This window comes from Mus pahari, chromosome 6 (assembly GCF_900095145.1).
Source record: "Mus pahari chromosome 6, PAHARI_EIJ_v1.1, whole genome shotgun sequence".
Taxonomy (NCBI): domain Eukaryota; kingdom Metazoa; phylum Chordata; class Mammalia; order Rodentia; family Muridae; genus Mus; species Mus pahari.
The window spans coordinates 4,270,449-4,293,800 of NC_034595.1; the positions used below are offsets into that span (position 1 = coordinate 4,270,449).

Below are 23,352 nucleotides of genomic sequence, written 5' to 3' on the forward strand. Positions count from 1 at the left end.
AGGCATGACAGTAATACAAATAAAATAATTTTTAAAATTTGTTCATGGAAACAAATGTTACTTTTAATCTTGAGTGTATTAATCCAGCTTCTGTTTGACTTCCAACTGGGGCCTTCAATACAAAACAACAAACAAATATCCAAATCACAAAACACCAGTGGGCTGCGTACAGCTTGTATTGCTATTCGAGTGCTAGATACTGCAATCCTGTTATGAAAGTTTAGTGAGTAACCACCCCTTGTTGAGGAGAGATTACTGACAGTCCATTTGTAAGTTGTTTCTAGGAAGATCACAGGAATGTTCAGGTAGAGCTCTGGAAATACATGAGTAGAGGCATTGATTGTAATGATGCAGATTCGGCCACTTACAGAGTCCTGAGAAACACAAAAATGGATTGCAAATACACAGGAAAACCTCACTATTCTAATATAGAAATGCTATTGACTCAGAAGGCTGAAGCCTCAACAGCCATGCAGTCTGAATTTTTTAAAAAAGCAAATGAACAAAAAACCCCAAACACGCAGCATTCCTTTATTCCTTTATTTCTTTCTTGGGTGCCAATCTCAATTTCAGTAATGATATGAGGATGTTGGACTCTTTTTACATGAGAAAAATAAAGTACACAAAACACGCTGTGGTGCACTCCAGAGGGGGAGCAAAGCCTTCCTCTGACCTAGATGCAAACGTCAACAGTGTGTGCAAGGATGAGGTTTTACTGGCCTGCGCAGAAGCAAGGGACTGTAGCTTTCTTTTCTGGGATATTTACAGTCTCACCACGCAGTCTACAGAAACTTCAAACCAAGGAGACGTAACGCTTCCTCCTCTGCTGTACATCGTAAACAAGCTGGCGTTCCATGGCTCATATGTTGGTATGTATGCTTCACCAGAGTGAATACTTCTGACCTGATCACATCTTTTCTTTCTATGTGTGTTTGTTTGTTATTTGTCTATTCCCTTGCTGGCAAGCCAAGGTTTCCCTAACAGAGTGGACATATATGGAGGGGGTGTTCACATATATCAGTTTTGTAATTAGAAAACTCCCTCACCCTTGGGGACTTCCAGAGACTGAACCACCAACCATAAAGCATATGTGGGCTGGATCTAGGCCCTCCAGATAAATGTAGCTGATGTGCAGCTTGGTCTTCATTCCGGTCTCTGACTCTGTTGCCTGCCTGTGGATCCTACTCCCCTGACTGGGCTGCCTTGTCTGGCCTCAATGAGAGAGGATATGCCAGGGTGGGTTGGTACCTAGGGTGTCCCTCCCCTTTCTCAGAGGAGAAGGAGATGTGGGAAGAGTTGTGTAAGGTGGGGGGACTGAGATGAGAGGTGGGAATGTAAAGCGAATAAATAAATAAATTAACAGAAAATAAAGAAAAGTCCCTCAAAGCTGTGTGCACCCAGCGTGGATATTTTCAGCATCCAATAAAACAAAAGGGATTCACTTCACATGAGACAGGGGAGATGCTCAGTGGGTAAAGGGCTTGACAAAAATCATGACACCTGAGTTCAAATTCCCAGAGGTAGTGCACATCTGTGACACCACTGCTCTTTTGGCAAGATGCAAAATGGGGCCAAAAGCTTGCCAGTCAGCTAGCTTGGCATAACAGCAGTAAAAAGCTAAGACATTATGTTTCACACTATGCGGAAGACAAGAGCTGGTCTAGAACTACTGTGTTTTAGAAGATCAGAGCATGCACTAGATCACTCAAATTTTTTCTCCAGCTCCAAAATCCGTACATTAAACTACAAATTGCTTTCCCAAGGTGGGAAAGGCCAGGCCACATCTTTCTATCTCTTCTTTGTCTCTTTTCCTTATAAGTCTGAGTGGATAAGTATTCTTTTCTTTTATTGTAGCTATAACAATAATGCTAAAAACTTAATGATTTAGGAGAACACCTCATGCCTTTATTACCCACACTGAGAGTCTCAGTCTGTTTCATTGGCCTGAAGTCAAGATGGATTCAGGGTAGTCTCCTTTCTGTGATGTGTGAAGAGGTTCTGTTCCCCTCCCTTTGCAGATTTTAGTGGCTGCTAGTGTTTTCTGGCTATGGCTCCTTTCTCCATATCTCTTATTTCCCTTCCAGGAAATCAACTCAGTCTGTTTCTGTCATTGCACTACCACAATCTGGCTTCTTCCTGCATCACTCATACACAGACACTTGTGCTTACATTGAATTTATGTGAACATGCTAATGTAACCTGTCAATCTTATGATACATAACATAGTCAAATCTTCACAGATTCTGAGAGTTTGGACATGACAATCTTTGAGGAACCATTATGCATAATGTAATAGTAATAATAATTTAGTAATAATCAAATTCTTGTGTGTATGTGCTTGCATACATGCACACACCCACACCAACACACAATCATACACACACACACACACACACACACACACACACACACACACACACACACTATCCATCCTACATCTCTGTCACATCCTTTTTTATTAACCAAGATGGGAACTGGTAGCTGCTATTACCAGAAATATTCAACCATTGAATGAATTCATGGAGAAGGAAGAGGAAAAAGAAGAGAAGAGGAGAGGAGAGAGAGCGCGAGAGAGTGCACGAGAGCTATTTAGAGGAAAATGGTGGGGGAAGGAAAAGAATTGGAGAGAAATAAATAGGTGCATATTTGATCATTTGATCAAACCACATTATATTCATGTACAAATATTAAAAATACACTTAACAAGAAATGTCCTATGAACCCCAAGTTCACGGCCCATGTTTACCTGCACCTTTTTCTGAGCACCAACATGTTTGCTGATGAAGTGAGTGTCATTTCCCTTGTTTCCCCTTATGTGTTCTTCCTCAGAGTCTCCTGTGAGAAGCCAGGGTAGCAGATGAGCAAGGGCTTGAGAAGCGCCCCAATGTGACCCTTAACCATTGGAACTGTTCCAGAAATTCACCTACCCTGGAGCCATATCAAGAAGCAACCAGATGCAACCAAACCTCACAGTTCACTTCACCGATGACTACCTCTACAGTGCATTTTAATTGTTGATGCAGTTTAGAGGATGACAGCTGGTGGTAGGGCTGCAAAAGAGCAGTTTTCTTTATTTTTCTGTCTTGGTTCACAAAAGCAAGAAGTCCTGAGCCTAGTTACACATGTGCTGACTGTCTACAAAGAAGTATACTATAGAAATAAAGCAAGAATATCAACAAGAGCAGTTATCATCATTAACACCATGAACAACATCCTCATCATCAACATGATCATCATCTTCAACAGCATGACTGTCATCAACAGCATCAGAAACATCATCATCAACATCATCATCATCTTTATCAGCAGCAGAACATCCTGTCCTTTAAGTACTACTTTTTGCATCCATGATATAGCAGTTACAATAAACTTAGTACATGATCACAATTTATGATTCAGTAAATTGAAGCATGGGAAAACCATATGGAGAGATGTTTCCCAAATAATATGTCCAGGAAGTTGTCAGGCTAAGAGAAAAAACTATAGCTATGTACTCTAGTCTCTTTCTTGTTCTCTCATCAAACTCATAACAATTCTCTCTTCTGAGATTGTAGGTATGAACCATCATGTTCAGTGGGAGTCTCTTATTTCCTGTATTATGTTGTATCTATATGTTATTATTTTTCTTGTTGCATTATAAACCAAGAATATTTGTCCCATATACTTCATAAAGCAAGTATGAGGATAAAGGACTTTTGGTCAACATAAACATACTCTGTGATTTATTTTTCCTTTAATCTTTGCTATTGAAGAATTGAGAAACATGGGGGAGGAAATATAAAAAAATCCTTCTTTTTCTCTTATCTATATAGGGTGTGTGTGTGTGTGTGTGTGTGTGTGTGTGTGTGTGTGTGTTGGGAGCAAAAGGTGGTGTAATTAACTCTTTAATTACAGTTGCTGCTAACACTGTTTAGGAATGTTCTTACTTTTAGGCAGTTTTATATTTTTTAAAATTTCTTTCACGTTTTGAGATTATAATATAATTACATCATTTCCCCCTTCTCTTCATGGTGCCTCTTTTCATTAGTCATTGTTACATCTATACATGTACTTGCACATATATACATACTTTAATAAAGTAAACACAGCTGGCCCCATCTGTTCAGTGTTCTCAGAGATGGTCGTTTGGTATTGGACAATCAGTTGTCGTGTTCTTTCCTGGGTGGGAATACTTCTCCAGTCTCAGTGTTCTTGAGATGCTTGTACTTCTTTGTGTATGGCTAAAGCCTGCTGGGTTTTTCCCTGTCTACTGTTATTGTCCTTGTTCAGTTCACTTTTAGGTAGGTAGTCATGTTGGGGAGACTTCATGCATGTTGCTTCTGACATTTGTAGGAGACAAGATCTCACAGCAAAATCTCTACCCTTTGGGTTTCACTGTCTTTCCACTGCATCTCCCACAATGATTCTTGAACCTTTTGTGTGGGAGTTGTTTTGTAGATGTATGTGGTGAGACTAAGCTTCTGAACTCTGTATTTTGATTGGTAAAAATGTTTTTATTTGAGCATTTCATGTATAAATTTATTATATTTATTTTATTTTTAGCTTCTTCTGAAGGCCCTAATCACATCTATGTATGTATGTATGTATGTATGTACATATTATATCATGCTCAGTCCAATTAGTGTTGCTCTTATTTACATTTGACTATGTTATTAACATTTTTATAACTGAAATATCAGATCACATTTTTTTCTGAAAAATATGTTATAATTTGTGTCTACTTTTCTAGTTTTTTCTACTTCTCTATGAAACTAAGTGTATTCTCATTTTGAACATCTGCACAGCATTCCATATCATTATTCTACTAAATTCCCATAGTTGAAAATGCAGCACCTAACTTGTTTTAAACAGCCAAAGCTAGAAGTGGACAAACCTTTACCTTTCACCCTGGTCCCCCAGGTGACACACATGTTGCCACAGTTACCAGTTTGTTCTTTCGTGCTCTGCCAGTCATGCTAAATGCAGAAGGCGTTGTTCATTTATTCTTCTTGAGGACTTCTCACTTCCTAGAAGGCGGCTTTCTCTTCTTCTCTGTATGCTTATATGTTATTCTCTACCTTACAGGACTCAAGGGGATAATATCACTGCAGTCATGATAAAGCCTTGAAAGGCACAGGCACTATTAAGACCTGTGATGAAACCTTTCCTAGATTAATGTTTCAGTAAGTGACGAGGAGGTATAATGTAGCCTGACAAGGAAGCCATCCCACATCTCTCTAGGCCCTTGAAGACTCATCTGCAGCACAAGTCAACCCTGACCAATCAGAGAAAGATTTTCTTTCTGCTGTTACACCAACCAAGGTCAGGCGCTTCCTCAGTGCAGGATTTCTAACATACCTGCTCCCTCAGTGCAGGAAGTCTAACACAGCTGCTTCTTGAGATTCAACACAACAGCTCTATCAGTGCATGAGTTCCTACACCCCTGTTCCCTCAGTGCAGGAGGTCTAACATACCTGCTCCCTCAGTGCAGGAGCTCTAATACAACCTGACAAGCAAGCGTCAAAGTTCAAGGATCCTACATACAAAGAAAACTGCAAACTAAACCAAACAAACCAAACCAACAACAACAACAACAACAACAATAGAAGATTAGAGAAATTGAGGGAAAGGACAAGAATTGTCTTAGCTTACTTATCCTCAACTAAATCTCTGTCCTTGCATCTTACAAAGGAAGGATCAGAAGCACAATTGAGAGCCTCCCATTGGTTTGTTATTCATGCATCCGTTCAAAAAGCAATGTACTATATGCTATGAAATGTTATTTTCCTTGCTGAGTTTTAGGACCACATTACTTGTGCTGTACTTTTCTCTGTGTGTGGCAGTAGATAGAAGAGACAGGAGAGAAGACAAGAGGATTTCTCATCTCTGTATTGAGTGTTGCTGCTAACATGAGCAGTACCATGCTGGGAGAGCCCTTCACAGTTACTGGGGAAATGGCACTCAGTAGTCAGTTTGCAAATTGCTATCAGTCCATTAAGAAATGAGGTGCCTGTGCCAGCTTGAACCAACATGCTGTGTTTCTCATCAAGAAACAGTTTCTATTTTAAAAATGTTGAATAAGCCAAGTTCCATACAAATTGAGGGTGGGGTACACTCTGTGTCTATTAGTGAAAAATTTGTCTAAAGAAAAAAATATTTTGTAATGAAAGTGAAGGATCAAAGTTTCTCAAGTCTTGTTTATTTCATATTGCAATTTCTATGGCTGTGTCTAGAGTTCGAAATATTGTTAGGTGTGGCAGAAGCAAAATTTACCAGTGGTATAGAAACAGATCTGTGTGTTCCCAGACAGATGACAACCTAGTTCTTCTTATAAAATGACACAATAAGTAGAGAGAAATGTGGAGCTCTTTTAACTAGATTACATATATACACACACATATAAATACACACACAGCACACATACACACACATATATATAATATTTATACACACATGCACACATATTTGAACCTTTGTCAAATTTTCTCACCGTGTAGCCCAGGCTGGCCTTGAGCCCACTCTCCTTCCTCCCCTTCCTGACTAGCAGCGTCACCTGTTTGGGTCAGCAGAAACTTACTGCTCCAACTGTTTTCTGGCAGATATTCATCTAACATGATAGATTTACCCCTGTTACTTTTCATTTTATCATTTGGTTTAGTAAACAAATCAGAATGCTAAGGAACAGCCTTTTGATTAACAAGAATAGATGCTCAGGGGTAGTGACTTGCGAAGGATTTTGATAGCCAATAGGAGACAGAAGTGGATTAGAAAGCTTTTGACCATTTCTTTCCCAAAGTGATAGGAATTTGACTAAAGTATTCATAAAACAAACATGCATGATGCCTTCTGCAACATCAGAAGATACAAAGCACATAGTACATAGTCATTGAAATTAGTATTCACTTTTATGTTGAATTATAAGTTAAGTCTAACATATAATAGTTAAGACCAAATATATTATTCATAGACTAGCTGATTTTGATGTACATACAAAGAAAAGTAAGACAGACTAATTCCTCAATGAATGGTGTCTCATAGTCTCTTCTGCACTAATTATTTAGGGAAAAAATGATCAAATTAAAAAAAAATAATGAATCAAATTAAGAGAAAACTCCTGAATTAATCCCAAGCCTCCTCCGATTTTGATAAGGAAGCTGAAAAAGACCACTACTAGGCAAAAAATTGCATCACTTGACATTTACTTTGAAATCACTTATCAAGTTGGAAATAATTAGGTGCCACTACCAGCCATTTGTTACAAACCACAAAAAAATACCTTCCAAGGGGTGTGGGGAGAACAAGTGCCGTGCTTCACACAGAGCCGTGCTTCTCGGCCTTCCTAGTGCTGTGGCCCTTTAATACAGTTCTTCATGTTGTGGTGACCCCTAACCATAACATTATTTTCCTTGCTACTTCATAACTGTAGTTTTGCTACTGTTATGAATTATAATGTAAATATTTTTGGAGATAGAGGTGTGCCAAATGGATTGTGACCCACAGGTCACACTGGCTTAGCACAAGTCAAAAAATGCCCAACACAACTTAGAGCTGGTGTTTTAAAAATTAACATCGTTTACTGGTCTTTCTGAGGCACCTGTTATGCAGTAATATCATCTTCTGTTCCTGCAAAAATTACTTAGTCAAATCCTCATAAATAGCTTTAAATCCTTAGCTTAGTATTGCCAGAAATAGTGGATCATCTAAAATATTAATATGTGTGTGGAAATAAGCTTACTAATTAGCACATATGGCTAATGAGATGAACCCACTGTTGGTCTATTCAACTAGAATTGGAAATATTAGGGGATGGGAAGATCGTTTCACTAATAATGTGTTTGCAAACATGAGGATTTGAGTTTTGATTCCTTGAACTACTGTTTTGAAAAGCCAGGCATGGTGGGTGAAGGGAGGTAAAGACAGACAGAATTCTACAACTTATCAGACAGACAGATTAGCTTATTAGATGAGGTCCAAGCTAGTGAGGACTATTGGATCAATATTTATGTCTATAAATAAATAGATAAATAAATAAATAAGGCCATTGGTATCTGAAGACACCTTGGTCCTTTACATAAATGTGCACATACATGTACACATGCATGTTTAATATGTATGGGTGTCTGTACATGCACACACACAGAGAATTGGACATACAATTGCAGTCACATTTGAAGCAAATGATCTTGGGTCTAAGCCAATTATATTACTTTATTAGCTCTGGTTAATGTAAGCCAATGCAGCATTTTAACATTAGATTCTTAGAGTTACCTTTGAAGAAACTACACTAAATCCCTAGAAGAAATAGTACCATGGGAAAGGAAGAGAGAGAGAGAGAGAGAGAGAGAGAGAGAGAGAGAGAGAAAACAACCCACCAGACTTCCAAAACTCAGTGCAACTTCAATGTGAATGGAATTTGGTTCCTGTCAACATCACTATTAGAAAATCACAGTGATAGAATTCAGAAAGAATTGATCTTCTAAATAAAAAGATCTTCAGCTTCGGGTCTGAGTCTGAGTATGATGCTACCATCATACTCAGAAGGAATCTTTTGCGTGAAAATGTACTTTCACCCATTCCATGTTATGTTAATCTTTTATTGTGTTGTAATAATAAGCATGCTTCCCAAAAATAAATAGTTGACTCATTTACTTTTGGTGGATTTGTCTTTGAAGGAAATTAGCCCCTGATGAAATTTTAAATGTTTATTTTTTTTTTTAATGTACTGAATCTATACAGTTTTGCCTGTGTGTTTGTTTGTGTACCATATGCATGCTTGATCCCCACAGAAGCCAGAAGAGGGCATCAGATCCCCTGGGACTCGAGTTAGAGATGGTTGTGAGCCTCATGTGGATGCTAAAAATAGACCGGAGTCCACTAGAAGAGCAGCCAGTGCTCCTAACCACTCAGCCATCTTTCCAGCCCTGGGCTTATATTTCAATCAGTAGAACACTGAACTAAAACACAAATTTTGTTCATCTCATTGGTATCTCCTTCCATTCAAGAGCTCTGGCATGATACTATATAAACAATCGCTTGTCAACTAAAACCTTCCTATGAAAACCATCAGTAACCTGTGAAGAAGGGAGAGGTCAGCTGCTGCTGCTCCTGCTCTGAAAGCAATTTGGAATGTTCTGAATGCACACACATTTTGTTTTCCTTGGCTGTGTGGATGAGTCTACTTTCTTGTAGAATACTTTATTCAGGCATCAGATAACCAACAAATGAGGTCACTGTTCAATAGACTCCAAAGACAGTGCCTGAATTAAGATGATTTCATTTAATGTGTAAAGTGACTTTGACATCCTTTTATATCTAGAAGGTCTTTTACAAAACTATATCAGTATATTAGAGAAAGCCCCACTTTCCAGGAGAAGCCAGAGGAGGAGCAGTTATTAATTTTGCTGAAAGCAGAGCAGGGCTCATATTCTAACACTGCATATTACAGTGACTTGACATTGAACAGGGCATTTTAAATGTAGAATATTGCAGGATGACACTTAACTGATATACTAAAAGTAAGGTAAGGCAAGTTAGGTATGTTTGAATTTAAAATGCAAGGAGAGATGGAAGGAAAAGTCCTCAGTGGGACAAGCCAGGTCTGAGTTACACAGTCATCTTTACCTTTTTAAGATGTGTACCATTTAAACACAGCAAGGACAGTGATTTAAAGCACAAGTAAATGCACTTGGCTGAGCATTCACTTTATAGCTGGTTTGTAAGTTTCTCCCTGGAGGGCTTCATTTTCAGTCGCCTTAAAGCTTGGAAGCTCTCTGATTTTAGGCACTGCTTCATGTCCCCTCCCCCACTTGTCTTCTTTTAGTGTGCTGTATGCTGCACACATCCATCATGGAACAGTTTCTCTCCCAACCTAGGAACACTAATTTGGGGAGAAATTTTCTTGCTGTTTAAGAGTCCTGCCAAACAATCTGCAAGTGGGAAGGAGTTTGGTGACTGTGACCGTCATTGGCAACTTCTGAAGGATTAGGTAATAAGGAAGCAGTGATGAGCAGCCCATGTGCTGACTCCTGCATTTCATTAGGTCTGGTTCTGCATATGGGTTGATAACGGCGTGGCCTGTGGATGCAGCTTCATGTTTATAACACTTCGGTCACTGGCAATGTTGTCCACCCATGTTTCCTGTGCTTTCTCATCTGCTGCTCATAGCCATCCAGATTCAGGTAACAGACATATTTTAGATAAGAGTTAATTAGCCTGCATGCTGCAGATCAAATCTCTGTGTTTCATCATTAAATAGAAATTCCCTGGGTAACTGCTGAAAGGATTTTGTACTTGTCCTTCCTAAGATTTAAAATGTAAGATTCATTTTATTTTCTCACAGAAGAAAATCTTAGTATTCCCCGAATATTTTAGACATAGATTTTTTTTTCCTCAAACTTGCCACTTGTCCATTGTCATACTCACTTCAGACTGTATCTCTGCATATAGACCAAAAAGTTCAAGAAGGGAGATTAAAAATATCTTGTCAACCAAAGGACAGAGTGAAAATGATGCTGAGATCTACAGATCTCTAGACTCTTCCTAGCCCAATGTTCATTGAATTCTGGAACTTTCCTTAGTTTCTCAGTCTTTAAAATGGGACCATTTTTCTTTCATTGGCCTCACGAATACCCTGTACAAGGATGACGCAAGTTGGTATGCTAAAAGCAGTCTACAAAACACAAAGAACTTGTGTTGCTGTAAAGACCGTCTCCTTCCTGAGTACCACATCTCCTCTTTGTTACTGGTCATGACTTAAATCCACAAACAGTTTCTTTGCTGACAATATCTTTAGATTTTTTTTTCAACCCCTTAAAAAACTCAATCATTGTTTATTCTTAAATAAAGAGAGCAGAAATGGGCTCCTTAGAGTGATCACATGTCCAGCCTCTGAGCCCACACCATGTAGAAGGAAGGTGTGGGCAAAGAACCTACAGATGAGTCTCCTCATCTTTTGTACTCTCTGTAATTCCAGTGATTTCCATTTGCAAGAATGCCAGCCACGGTGGCTTTTGTACTAGTTGCAGACTTTTACATTTACTGAAGGGAAGCCAGAGGGATGTGCTTTTCCTTACACTACAGAGCCCTGGCACGCCTCTGGAAGAAGTAGAAAAAAACAGCTGCTGCTTTTTCTGTCACAGGTTTTCTGAATTCCCCTTGGGTGTTTAAGACAGTGGCAAGTCTGGAGCCCCACCCCCTTCCTCAATCCAGTGTAGAGCCCTTGATCACTGTCCACGGTTCTGAACCTTAAGTTTCAGGTGTCTGGAGTCCCTTAAATTTCTCATAGCTTGTCAAAACATGACCGCCTCCCGCCTCCACCACATATCATCTCCACTTTCTTCCTTCAATCTGTGACCCCCCTCACCCTCAACTTTGCATTTTATTTCTGCCTGCTTTTAAAATGTCTTACTCTATTTCAACTGAAGTCCTCCAACCTACCGCCTAGGGACATAGTCCAAACCTCAAACATCAAAGTTAAAAAACAAACAAACAAACAAACCCAGGCTTTCCCCACACTCTTCCTCCCCCTCTGGTCCGGGCTCCCAGCAGCGCACAGCACTCCACGCGCCAGACTCTTCTCACCTGACTCTCCCGCGGAAACTCGTGGCGCACTATGCTGAGCACTGGGATGTGCAGGACAGAACTGACCAAGTCCAGCTCCATCATTTCGCCCTGGCTCTGGGGGAAGGCCAGCAGCGCCGAAACCCCTTGTACCACTACGGTGTGGCACACGCTCTGCAGAAAGGAGAAAGGGTCACTGCTCCACGGTGAGCTTGGGGAAGAGAAAGGCATAAGAGGCAGATCGCCCAGGCCCGCCTCGATGGCCATCACTACTTCCAAAGACAGGTTGTAGGGAAGGAGCCCTTCCACCCGGTTCAGGTTTTCCACAGCGAACAGTAGGGCATCCCGCGGCCACAGGGTCTCGGTCCCGGCGCCCTCACCGAGCTTGCGGGAGCCGGGTGGACCCCGGCCATGAAGGGCGCTCCCCAACCAACGTGCGCCTTGCGAGGGCGCCGGTGGCCGCCACGTCCCCGACTCTGGCTCATCCCTCTGGGCACCCGCCCTGCCGCCGTCCTGAGCGCGACTGGCTGTGCGTGGGGCCGTGGTCCAGGGTTGCAAGTGCACCGCGCCCACCCTCACCGCGTGTCCGATGCGCTTGAGGATCTGGCAGGGTTGCGGGTGCGAGGAGGAGCTGGGCACCCCGGCCAGCACCAGTGCGCAGGGCGGCGGCAGCAACAGACAGACCCTGCTCAGCAGCCACCACAAACTCAGTCTCCTCATTACTGAGACCCGCTGGGAGAAAGCGCGCCCCCTCCTGCGCCCGGCTCTTTCCTCTGCAGCCGCCGCCGGAGGTCTCCGCCGCCTGAGGTCTCCGCCTCCAAATCCGGAGCGCAGCTTCCTTAGACGCGGCGAAGCGGTCACAGGAGCCAGACCGCTCCCTGGGCATTCCAAGTTGCAGCCTAGCGGATGCCTGGCAGTGTCGGATGCGGTTCCAGGGCTCCTCCGCCTAGCATCCTCCGCAAGCGCCGCAGGCCGGTCGGCCAGCGCGGGTCACCCGTGGCTTGAGCTCCGGGTCCCTGTCCATCCCATCTGCAGGGCGCCTGGGGCGCAGCGTCTGGCCCCGCGAGAAGCCGCCAGACTTGCAAGGGGGCGGCAGTGACAGAGGAGCTGTACTCTCACTTAGCTGGCTTCTTTTCTCTTGCTGTTCAGTTCAGGCGACAACCACTTATTTACTGGGGTGGCAGAGGAGAGGGCGTTCACGCACGGGGTGCGGAAAAGCAGCTGCTGAACCTGCTTCCCTTCCCCGCTGGCCACCTTATCGCAGGCTCCCCCAGAGCCTGGTTCATTTTCCCCTCTTCCCTTTCTACTTCCTCCCTTCCTTTTTCTGCCGGGCTTTTCGCCCAGGCGCCACCTCCGCGGCTTCCTTGGAGGAGCGACACAACTGGCCAGCGAAGGGTGGTTCTGTTCGGAGCGCCAAAGTTCTCCCCGCCTCAGCCGGCGCCTCCCAGTAGCAGAGCCCTGGCGCCAGCCTGTCGCTTGGCTGCGCTAAACGCCCACTGATGGTGAGATTCTCCTGCCGCACAGTCCCGCGCCCCTGCAAAGTCCTCACCCCTCAAACACAGAGAGTCGGTAGTTGGCACAATTCCCTTTGGCGGATGTACGCAAAGACAGCCTGGGAGATTTCTGAATTCGGAGTCGCTACTGAGAGATCTGAAGCTCAATGGGTCACAGGGACCAGTTAAAAGACACTGTGACTTTAAGGAGCATCCCTTGGCGACGCCACTCTAAAGGGTTTTTCTAGTCCAAAGTATTAAAGCAAGAATTATTTACACATCTGATTTCTTCTTGCTTTTCTTTGGCAGAGGAACCTATGCGTTTTTAAAGGGGTCTTGTTATTTTGATTCTCGGGATAAAAATAAAGTGGATTCAAAGCAATTCAAGAAGTTAAAGAGCTTGTCACCAGGCCTCACAACTGGATTTACATCCCCAGGCCCTTTAGGATGGAAAGAGACAAGTGACTCAAGAAAGTTGTCCTCCAACATGCACCCCTGCGGTGGCATGTTCCACCTGTTCACATCCATCCCAGACATAAAATAAATAAAATACTTTCAGAGCTTAAAAAGCATTCACCAGTTGTCCGTAGTATATAGACCAAGAGTGTCCAGGTTGTAGTTTCTTGTGAGTTATTTCATTTATACAGCAACCCAGGGGTCAATGAGCCTATTATCTAAACTTTCTCCCCATTTAATAAGTGACATCAGAAAAAAAGCAAAAGGGTTAAGGAAAGCTTAAGGATGCCACACAAATCGCAAATTGACTTCTTTTTTATGTTACAGGAATCATTCACGAGGAGGGTGGGAAAGATGACCACGTGACGAACAGCATTGGTGATCAGCAAATACTGAATCCAATATCACCTCTGGAGAACTGTGACTTCGGCAATTTATTTGACCTGTCCTTGCCCTGTTGTTTGGAGCTACTAAAGTATTATGCAAATACATCGAGCGTTTAGCTCTAAAATGTTGTTTTGATTCTTGAGTTTAAGTTTCCTTCATGTTTTAAATTTTGGGATAATGAAACTATAGAAAAATAAGGTTCTTGAGAAGCTGGCAATGAGAAGACTCTTTGTCTCAGCACAAAGTAAATTTTGCAAGATGGAATTGCTTCAGGGATTAAAAACAAAAAACAAAAAACTTCCACCATTGGGAAGTAAATTCTTAATGGGGGCTAAATCAGAATAGAAAGCCCCTGTTCTCTCTTGAGGTCAAAGAGAGATCAAAGCCCTGTCAGCAACCTCCTTTATCCCAGAGTACCACACTGCTTAGATACGGAGTATAGTGCAGAATGTGTGGTCCTTGCACCGCAGGACCTGTGCGGTTAGGATGAGCACATGTTTGTACTGGAGTATGTGTATGGACGAATAGGAGTGTCTATAACTGTGACTCTGCATAGCGACCGTTAGCACCATGGCATTGCGTGTGTGCTCAGATGAAGTTCCTGAGAGAGTAGGTGTTGATAGAGAGTAGCCTGGCCTGACTGGGAAAGGTTATGTTCGATTCACTGTGGGCATTAGGCCACTTACAAGTTCATCATGGCTGTGGGGGGAGTGGCTGACCTGGTTATTCTCAGAAAAGCAGATGACTTGCATAGTTCTGAGCTTGGTACTGATGGAGCCCTGCTGGAAACTCATGAACTGGAAGAAGAGCTCTTCCTTTTGTGTTTTCAAGTCTCTCCAGGTCCTTTCCTTTTCATGTATGTGTGTGTGTGTGTGTGTGTGTGTGTGTGTGCATGTGTGTGTGTGTTTGTACACATCTGTGTTCGCTCAGATGGAGGCCAGAGGTCACCCTCTGGTTTTGTGCCTCAGAAGCATACTAGCTTGTCTTGTCTTTGGGACAAAGTCTTTCTCAGTGAGATCTGGAACTCAATGATAAGGCTAAGCTGGATGGCCGCTGAGATTCTTTGGTGTTCTGTCTCTCTTTCCTATGGTTGGTATTAAAGGTGTATGCTACCATGCCATGCCTGACTTTTTAGAGTAGATTCAGAAGACTGAACTCAGGCCCTCAGGCTTCAGTGACAAGCACTTTATAGCCGAGCTTCTCCCCAACCCCTGTGGTATTTTTTTTTCTTTGTCTTCCTTTTGTCACCTGGCTCTCTTGTCACTGCAGAGCACCTCTGACATTATTCTTTTCACCTTTTCTTATCTCTCCTCTTTCCCTTCCCCTTCCTCTCTTTTTCATGCCTACAAGACCATAATTTTTAAAAACCCTTTCATTACTTAATAATCAGTTAGTAAAACCTACTGTGCACAGGCATAAGGCCATCCTGGGATTAGATGATTAAATCCCAGTTAGAATAAATGAATTTTCTACCTTTTCAGACTAAGATTGTTAATATCTCCACGAAGTGCTAAACATTAGTTTATGAGTTATGGAACAGAAGGACACCAAAGAACACAATTAAATACAAACAGGACATGCTGTTTGGAAAAAAAAAAAAGCCCACAGGGATAAAAGGGAAGTGAGCTGTGATATTTAGATGGCAAAGCCAGGGAACCCCCCCCCCCCAAGAACATAACTTTTGAATAAAGAGATAAAGGGAGGGGAGGGGGCAATTTGTAAGAATGATGTAGCAAGGAGTCCCAAGGGGGCAGAAAGAGCCATGGAAAGGGTTCTTATGTGGCAATGTTTTGGAGTATTTGAATAAGAGTGAGGGATCCAAAGAGCCAGAGCAAAACAGCTCATAGCAACCACAGTGGGTGTTAGAGCAGAAAGGCTCAAAGGAAGAGGCAGGCAGTGGGAACTAACCAGGGGGTGTGGCTCTGGCTTGCACAGGGTCACAGGTGTGACTGCAAGTCACTGAGCAACAGAGTAGGTGGTGGCAGGGTTAACTTTTGTTTTCTATTGAGACAGGGTCTTCTTCTTAAGCCCAGGCTGGACTCAAGTCAAGCAACCCTCCTGCCTTCCCTCGCATCCTTAGTGCTGGGATTACAGTCATATGTCATGATGCTCATGAGGACTAATGCAACAGGATCCCTCTAGATGTTCTTTCCACGGTACGTGGTAGGTAGGCCAAAGGGGACACCAGGATATCTGATATGGGCAGTTGCAATAATGTACCTGAGAGACAGCATCCTTGAGGATATCTGATGTGGGCAGTTGCAATAATGTATCTGAGAGACAGCATCCTTGCTAAGTCACATAATCTTGTCTGGCTAGGGTATATTCTTCACATATGGGGAATTGAGTTTGAGGAATACTAGGCTGCTGACAGGTCTCCGCAGTGCTGTGAGGGGCACCGTGGTTATAGCATTGGAGGTTCACCCCAGCTGCAGGGTGGGTAGCACATCACAGCTCGCATTTGGCTCTGCCAGAGGAGACGGAGCTTTGTTTATAATCGGATCGAGAATGAGAACTAGTGATCTAAGAACCCACGCTGGAAGTCAAACAAACAAAACAAATCCAAATGCTCACTTTAAAATGTGTCCCGTGCACATCTGTGCTTTCTGGTGCCAGCTATGGTTGTAGTGAAAGCTGCGGCATTCTGGAAGTGGCCCAGGGAAGGTTCCAGGCAAGGATGCTGTGGAGAATCAGAGATGGATCCCCTCTCTGCAGCATTTCCCTGTGGGTATGACATTTCGCCTCCCAAAGCTAGAGAGTTTCATCCTTTCTACGTTGGTTGTAGTGACAACTCTTGACAGTTTTCTGTGTAGAAACAGCAGCATGCAAACTCATGCAAATTTCAAGTTTCTTAGAAATGGGAGGTTTATTGGCACTTTTATTATAGTTTGTAAAACTATTCTTTTCTTACCCCTTATATACTGAAAAATTTCTAGGTGTAGCCACACCTAGTTTTGGTGGTGATGTTATTGTTTTAAATAAATGGCATTCATTTTAAATGGCATGTTCCCAACTATAGGTTTGCCTGTTATAAAATACTAACTTGTAGTCTTTTTTATTTTTTAAATAGGGCAGGAGTAGTTGATTAGTATTAAGGAGTCTGGAATATCTGGAGCTGAATACCCACAGTGGCAAGGGTTATGGCAAGTCAGGATAGAGAGACAAGGAGGACACTGAAAATAGTGAAGCCCAGGAGGAACCTTGGTTCCTCTTCTGAATAGGATACGAAGCAAGAGTGGGGGCTAGATCAGGTGAGGGCGTTGCAGTGGTGCATGTGAGAGAGGTAATTCTCTCACTTTATCATTCGCTCTGAGGAATGGGAACCACACAAGAAATGCTGAGTTACTGCTCAAGTCATCATATGCTGAGGTGACGGATGGTGTGGCTTCAGCGTTCCAAGTTCATCCTGGCTGTATCCCTGGTAATAAGAACAATCACATCTTATTGTCTAGATGAAAAACTGTCTATCTATTGCTAATGTACAGCCCCTACTCTTCTATACCATTGCCAGCAATACCAGCTTCTCCATTTCCAATCATTATGGTGTATTTATGGGAATCCCAGAGGACTCATCACTGAAGGTCTTAACTGTTCTTTTCTGTATGATACCTTGTACCATCAGTACCTTCTACCACTGTCCTAATCTTGACATCAATCATTCCTATTTAAAACGCAAGTGATTTTCTTGATTTGGGGACCATCAATCTACCATACATGAACATAAACAATTCTTATAAATGTAGTATCTTATCAAGAATGTGGTGAAGGGAAAAGAAGGCAGAATTCATTATACATTATCAGGGAATTTGGGATAGGAAAGGTGTTAAAGGGAAATTTTCAGAAGATTTCAAGATTTGTGAGATCATCATTATTTTAGAGGACTTTAGTTTGAGTGACTTCTACATGCCTGGAATATTCCACAGATGATCAAAGGAGGATCTTGCTAAAGGGGTTTTGAAAAGCCTGAGGGATTGGAAATAGGAGAGAAAAAGAATTAGACCTGAAAGAAAAGAAAGGAAAGCAAACATAATGTACCTTTGCCAGTTTGAAAGCGGAAGATGTCTAGGCATTACCCTGTGCTGCAGACCACAGAGGGGACTATCTACTCTGCAACACATGGCCATCTAGTCACAGACAGCCAAAGGTAGATGATGTCCTATCTACATAGCAGGAGGTGCCAGTGAGAGAGGACAGTGAAGAACCCTGTTTCAGCTGTCAGTGGGGAGTGCCTTGTCACTTGTTAGAAGAGGTTGGCCTTTCAACGTACACCAGGATTATTAGCTGAGTATTTCCAAACACTCAGTGTTTCCAGTTCCTTCCCTAAACCCCACTGCAAGGAACTAGAGTGGGCTTTGGGAAGACTAATATGGCAGTCTCTCTTGATCTCTCTCTTTTATAGTGATCATTCCAATTCAGCACTGATTCAAATCACTTATGGAATAAAACTTGGCCCATAACATACTGTGGCATTTTTAGAGGATTTTTCCCACACCGAGTTGGTAGCACCACTTTTATAATTGCAGTTAACACATGAGGACTTTTCTATAAAAAATTGCCTTTATGAGTCTCATACATTATACCTGCATACTATTTCAAGTAAGAAAAAAATTTTTTTCCTTATATTAGAAAAAAATTTTAGGGAAGACTTTAAGTAAATGTAGAAAAGTTATGAATTTTTGTGGTTTTAGAGATTTTTTAAAAAGAAAATCTGAGTGACTTTTGTCTGCTAAGTATTTCACATATCCTTACGCCATGCATACACTATTGTTGTTTTATAGAGGATGGCATTGAGGGTTGGTGAGTCCACATCATTTGCTAAGAATTGCTCACAGATCAGAGCCTCCTGCTCCTCATCTCAATTTCATTGCATCTCCTCTCTTAACATGAATGGGGACATGAAGGTGAGCCCTGGCTGATGGTAGAACTGTCATCTGACCGGGATACTGGGGTAGATATTGCTATAGAGACATTATTTATCAGAACACAGAAATGAGTGCTTTAAAATGTTTAAAATGCAAGGAGATACTGGGCATAGTTTTTCTTACCACTTAATACTACACTCAGGCACTAGTAGCTATGCTGTGGGTGATGAATGTACTTTGCTGCACAGAGCTGCCCCTCATGCAGGCAGAAGGAAATCTCATCTGTGTGTCTAAGTCTTCTGAGGGCTGAAGCCTTCTTTGAAATAAAGGTTAGTTTTCTGGATGTTGTTGCAGAATATGAATGAATTGTCTCTGAATTTGAAACACTGTACATTGTCATCTGGGAACTCTAGTATTGGAGTTAAAACTTAATCATTACAACATCCACAGTGGAGAGGAGGCTAAGCCAGAGTGACTTGATAGTAGTTAGCAGCTAATTGTTTATGACCCTGTAGAACTCTATCCATAGGTCAATGGGAAAAAGTAGTCACCCATTAAGAAAGCCAGCATGATGAGACTGATTTGGATGGAGTAAGATATAAACAACAATAATAGTTGTAGTGTTCTGAAATGATAACTCCCTTTTGAAGAGATTTAAGCATGATTTTGCATATGGCCCCTCATTCCCATCCACATTGTCTCTAAAGTGAAAGGAGAGTAGACATATATTAATGTATTTATATAGTTTTAAATTATTCATGAGCAGCTGATGCCTGAGTAGAGTCTGTAAGTGATAGATCAAGATTCCATAGCTAACATCAGATACCGAACTAAAACCATGCTTCTTTCATAGAGGTGAAAACATGGAGGTAGCATTGCTACTATTATCAGCAGAGAAGTGAGGAATGAGGGACACGCATGCTTCTTCTCTTATCTGCTTCTAATTAAGACTTCTGCTCTGCTCTGTCATTTAATGCCATTAAGGTGAGAGTCAATCTTTTTTTTGAATGAAAGAATTCACCACCTATTTTTTATAATAGACATTCGTGCTTTTTTAACTGGAAGACTTGCACATTCCTCTGGACTTGGTAGTTTCTGAAAGTCCGCCATCTTCTGATGGGCAACCTGTTTCTATGGAGTTTGGAAAATGGTCTTTGGCAAAAGCAATCTTCATTTTCTATCATACAAGCTATTCCATCTTCCTCTTTTAGTCTCTTTACCAACTCCCTGCTGCTTTTGAAATCAAGCTGTGATTTTTCTGGCTTATCAGACTCTCCATCACAGGGTTTAAATGTGCCATTATGTTTTCTTTGAAGCTGGTATCTTTCCCAGTGCCAAAACATGTGCTTTTAACTCCAGGAGCAGCTAGGAATAGATAGATACATGGTGTCACATAAATTAGTAGGGCAGGTATAAATACGTGTGTGGCACACTAGACAAAGGAGAATGCCTATAGATGTTTACATCTAGTTCTCAAGTGACTAGCAAATCTATGTATTTGTATCACTCATTTTGAAAAGTTTTCATGGCTTACGTGTCTTAATAGGAAAGTCACATGGTTTAAAGAAATAAAATTAACCAGTATAGCTTTTGGCTATATTTTTCACAAGGTTGGAAATCATGATAATATAAGTCACAGTGGAACCTTTGAATTTATTAGAAAACCCTTTAGCATACATTTATATATATAAAAAAATGTAAAATTCAATCCAAGTGTGGTGGTTTGAATAAGAATGTCTCCCATAGGCTCATGCATTTGAATGCTTTGTCACCCGGGAGTGGCACAATTTGAAGGAATTAAAAGGGTTAGGTGGAGGCATTGTTACATACAGGAAGTGCCACTCTGCGGGTAGAATCTGAGGTTTCAAGCTCAGAATCTCTTTTCATATAGATCAGGTGCAGCACTCTCATCTTCTGCTCCAGTGTCTGTCTGCATGACACTGTGCTCCCTACCATGATGACAATGGACTAAGCCTCTGGGACTGTAAGCCAGCCCTAATTAAATGCTTTTTTAAAAAAAAAAAATATTTATTTTTTATTTATTTAATTTTTGGGGGTAAGAGCTGCTGTGGTCATAGTGTCTCTTCACAGTAATATAAAAGTGACTAAGACAACAAACAGGTACAATACAAATATAATCTAGCAGTGTGTACAGACTGAGTTAGTAGTCTCAGCTTTTCAGTCTTCCTTTCGATAAAACGACTTTATGCTAAGAGATATGTGTGTCCTCAGTTCTTGATTTGGAATTTGGTGTTAGTGTTATTGACACTATTCCTGAGGAGATGTGGCAACAGTGGCAGACCAAAGTAAGGATGCCATCAAAATCCAAGCTGGGGAACTAGTGAGCTATTGTGGTTACTGAAAAATACAGGCGAGGGGCTACTAGTTCAAGGGCAGCATGGGAGACAGCCCAAGAACATCTGAGAAACTGGATCTCATGACACAACTTTCGAACAGCATGACAGGCTGGAGAGTATCTCAGGCGACTCAGGTGGTCCAGGCAGCTTGGCTCCTCGGTGGCTTCCAGGTGGCTCATCGTGACTGATAGTCTTCTAAGTAGCTGGGAAGGTCTTTGTCTCCTTCAGTTGGCTCTGTTGGTCTGTGAGTGTCTCTCGCCAGCCCTTACTACTTATATACTCTTGGAGAGGGCGGGATCTATTTTATCTGGTCAATTTTAGGGACTACCTGAGGACTCTGAGTTGTTTTCTTCATGAATTTTAAAAAAAAGCTTCTGTGCAGGTTAGAATATTTTCCCTTCTCATTAGAACGTTCTGCTATTTCACCCCATCCTTTGGTAACATCTTGCATCTAATGAGCTTCCTTTCAAGAGGGAATGTTTTAATTTTAAAGGAGATTGTTACAAAACACTTAGCCAGCCAACTCGAGGCTTATATCAATGGATTTTAGTGGATGTGATGTAATCTTGAAATGTATGCTCAGTAGGTTGGCTTTTTAGAACGTCTGTCCTTTCCTTTTCTTTTTTTCTCTCAATGGAAACTATTCTTTGGATTGTTACCATCCCAGCGACAATGATAAGAATTTAAAAACAATTTTTTTTTAAAAATCTGACTGCAGCAGATAAGACTAACCTATTTCTGTGAATAACAGTTGAGAGAAAAGGAGAGGGGGAGCAAGGATGGGAAGGAAGGAGGGAGGGAGGGAGAGAAGGAAAGAGAGAGATAAAAATCACTCATTGCATCACATCCCAAGCAAATCTACTGACTTATGCAATACTCAGAATCAGTAGAATTACCCTTACTATTAAAACAAAGCAGCCTTGAAGGTATTTTTCCCTTCTGTTTGTTTCAAAAAGTAAAACCAAGATATATCACAGTAATATTTAAACATGTGTCCCCCTTCCTTTTGTTACCCATAGTCAATGCTTCCACATAGTTTCTGTTCCTCAACTGTCCTCAATGTTTTCAGACCACTCCCTGTTTAAAGATTGCCCAGCCAAGACCATGGCTTGAAAAAATTTCCATTTGTCTTTCCTCTGGATTCTCTGTCATGATCCCCCTCTTCCTGCTCCCCCAAAGAATTGACAGAAGGGTGAGGACTTCAAATCTGACTCTGCTGGAGCAGACAAGGCCAACCCTGAGAGGGTAGGGGCCGAGGAAGCCGATCCTTTATTAAGTGCTGACATGCCCTTGCACAAAATAAATTTACTCCGTGTTAGAGCCATGGCACATGCTCTGCATAGAATGCAGAAATTTGTAACTGAAACTGAATGTGGTGGGTCAGGCCTGTAGTCCCAGAATTCTAGAGGCTAAAACAGGAGGATTGCTCTTTGAGGCCCACCTGAGTTTCACAGAGAGTTCCAAATGAACTTAGGTTACACTGTGAGACCCTGTCACAAAAAAAAAAAAAAAAAAAAAAAAAAAAAAAAAAAAAAAAAAAGAAGAAGAAGAAGAAAAGAGAAAAAAAGAAATAAATAAGACTTAATAAGAGTTGTGCAATTTAATTGCCCCAACAAGGCAGATTCAAGAGATATGAGAAATAGCTGAGATGAAAAACTTCACTGATTGCATTTGAGTTCTTTACATGCATTTAAACATAAGGGACCAATGGGAAAATGTTAGATAGCAGAAAAGAATTTCTGCTAGAAACTAGAAAATGGGATGGCATCCTGATAAGACAGAAGCCAAATAGACTATTAAAATATGCACATACATATAAATGTATAATTTTTCTCACAGTAAATATAATGGTTCCCAAATCAGATGTGTACCAGGAGGGTATCACTTTGAATTGCAGAAATGTTATTTCACTTCTCTGTAATGAAAATTAAATTTTGTTCAATTTTCTATTTTTACTGATAATAGAAACCTGAAAAAGGCTGTTTTATGGGGTCTACTTTGATTGGCTGAGCATAATTTCACAGAATTCTTTCTCTTTCACTCTCCTTTCCCAAGTAGTGGCCTTATAAATTGTCCTAGCACTACAGGAAGAAGCCAGTTCTGTGGACACTACGGGCCCTCCTATGTCTCTGTTGTGGCCTCTATAGACAGCTTCTGATGCTGACCTGTATCCTCTGTGGAAGCCTTAAGATTTGCATCCTCCAGGTTCCTTAGAGTCATTGGCTCAGTCAGTCACTTCTGCATCTTTTAGGGAGCAAT

General features: G+C 41.6%; 1 protein-coding gene across 2 annotated transcripts in view; it reads right to left on the bottom strand.

Moving 5' to 3' along the window:
• Grin3a (glutamate ionotropic receptor NMDA type subunit 3A) overlaps positions 1-12,945 on the bottom strand; it is a 186,547-nt gene extending 173,602 nt beyond the window's left edge. The window contains exon 1 of one of the 2 annotated variants that reach the window (XM_021199991.2): positions 11,560-12,945. In XM_021199991.2, the coding sequence (XP_021055650.1) occupies positions 11,560-12,258 (699 nt within the window). In that variant the 5' untranslated portion in view covers positions 12,259-12,945. The remainder of the gene's footprint in view (positions 1-11,559) is intronic. The other variant, XM_021199990.2, reaches the window with a different exon arrangement.
• Between the last annotated feature and the right edge of the window lie 10,407 nt (positions 12,946-23,352).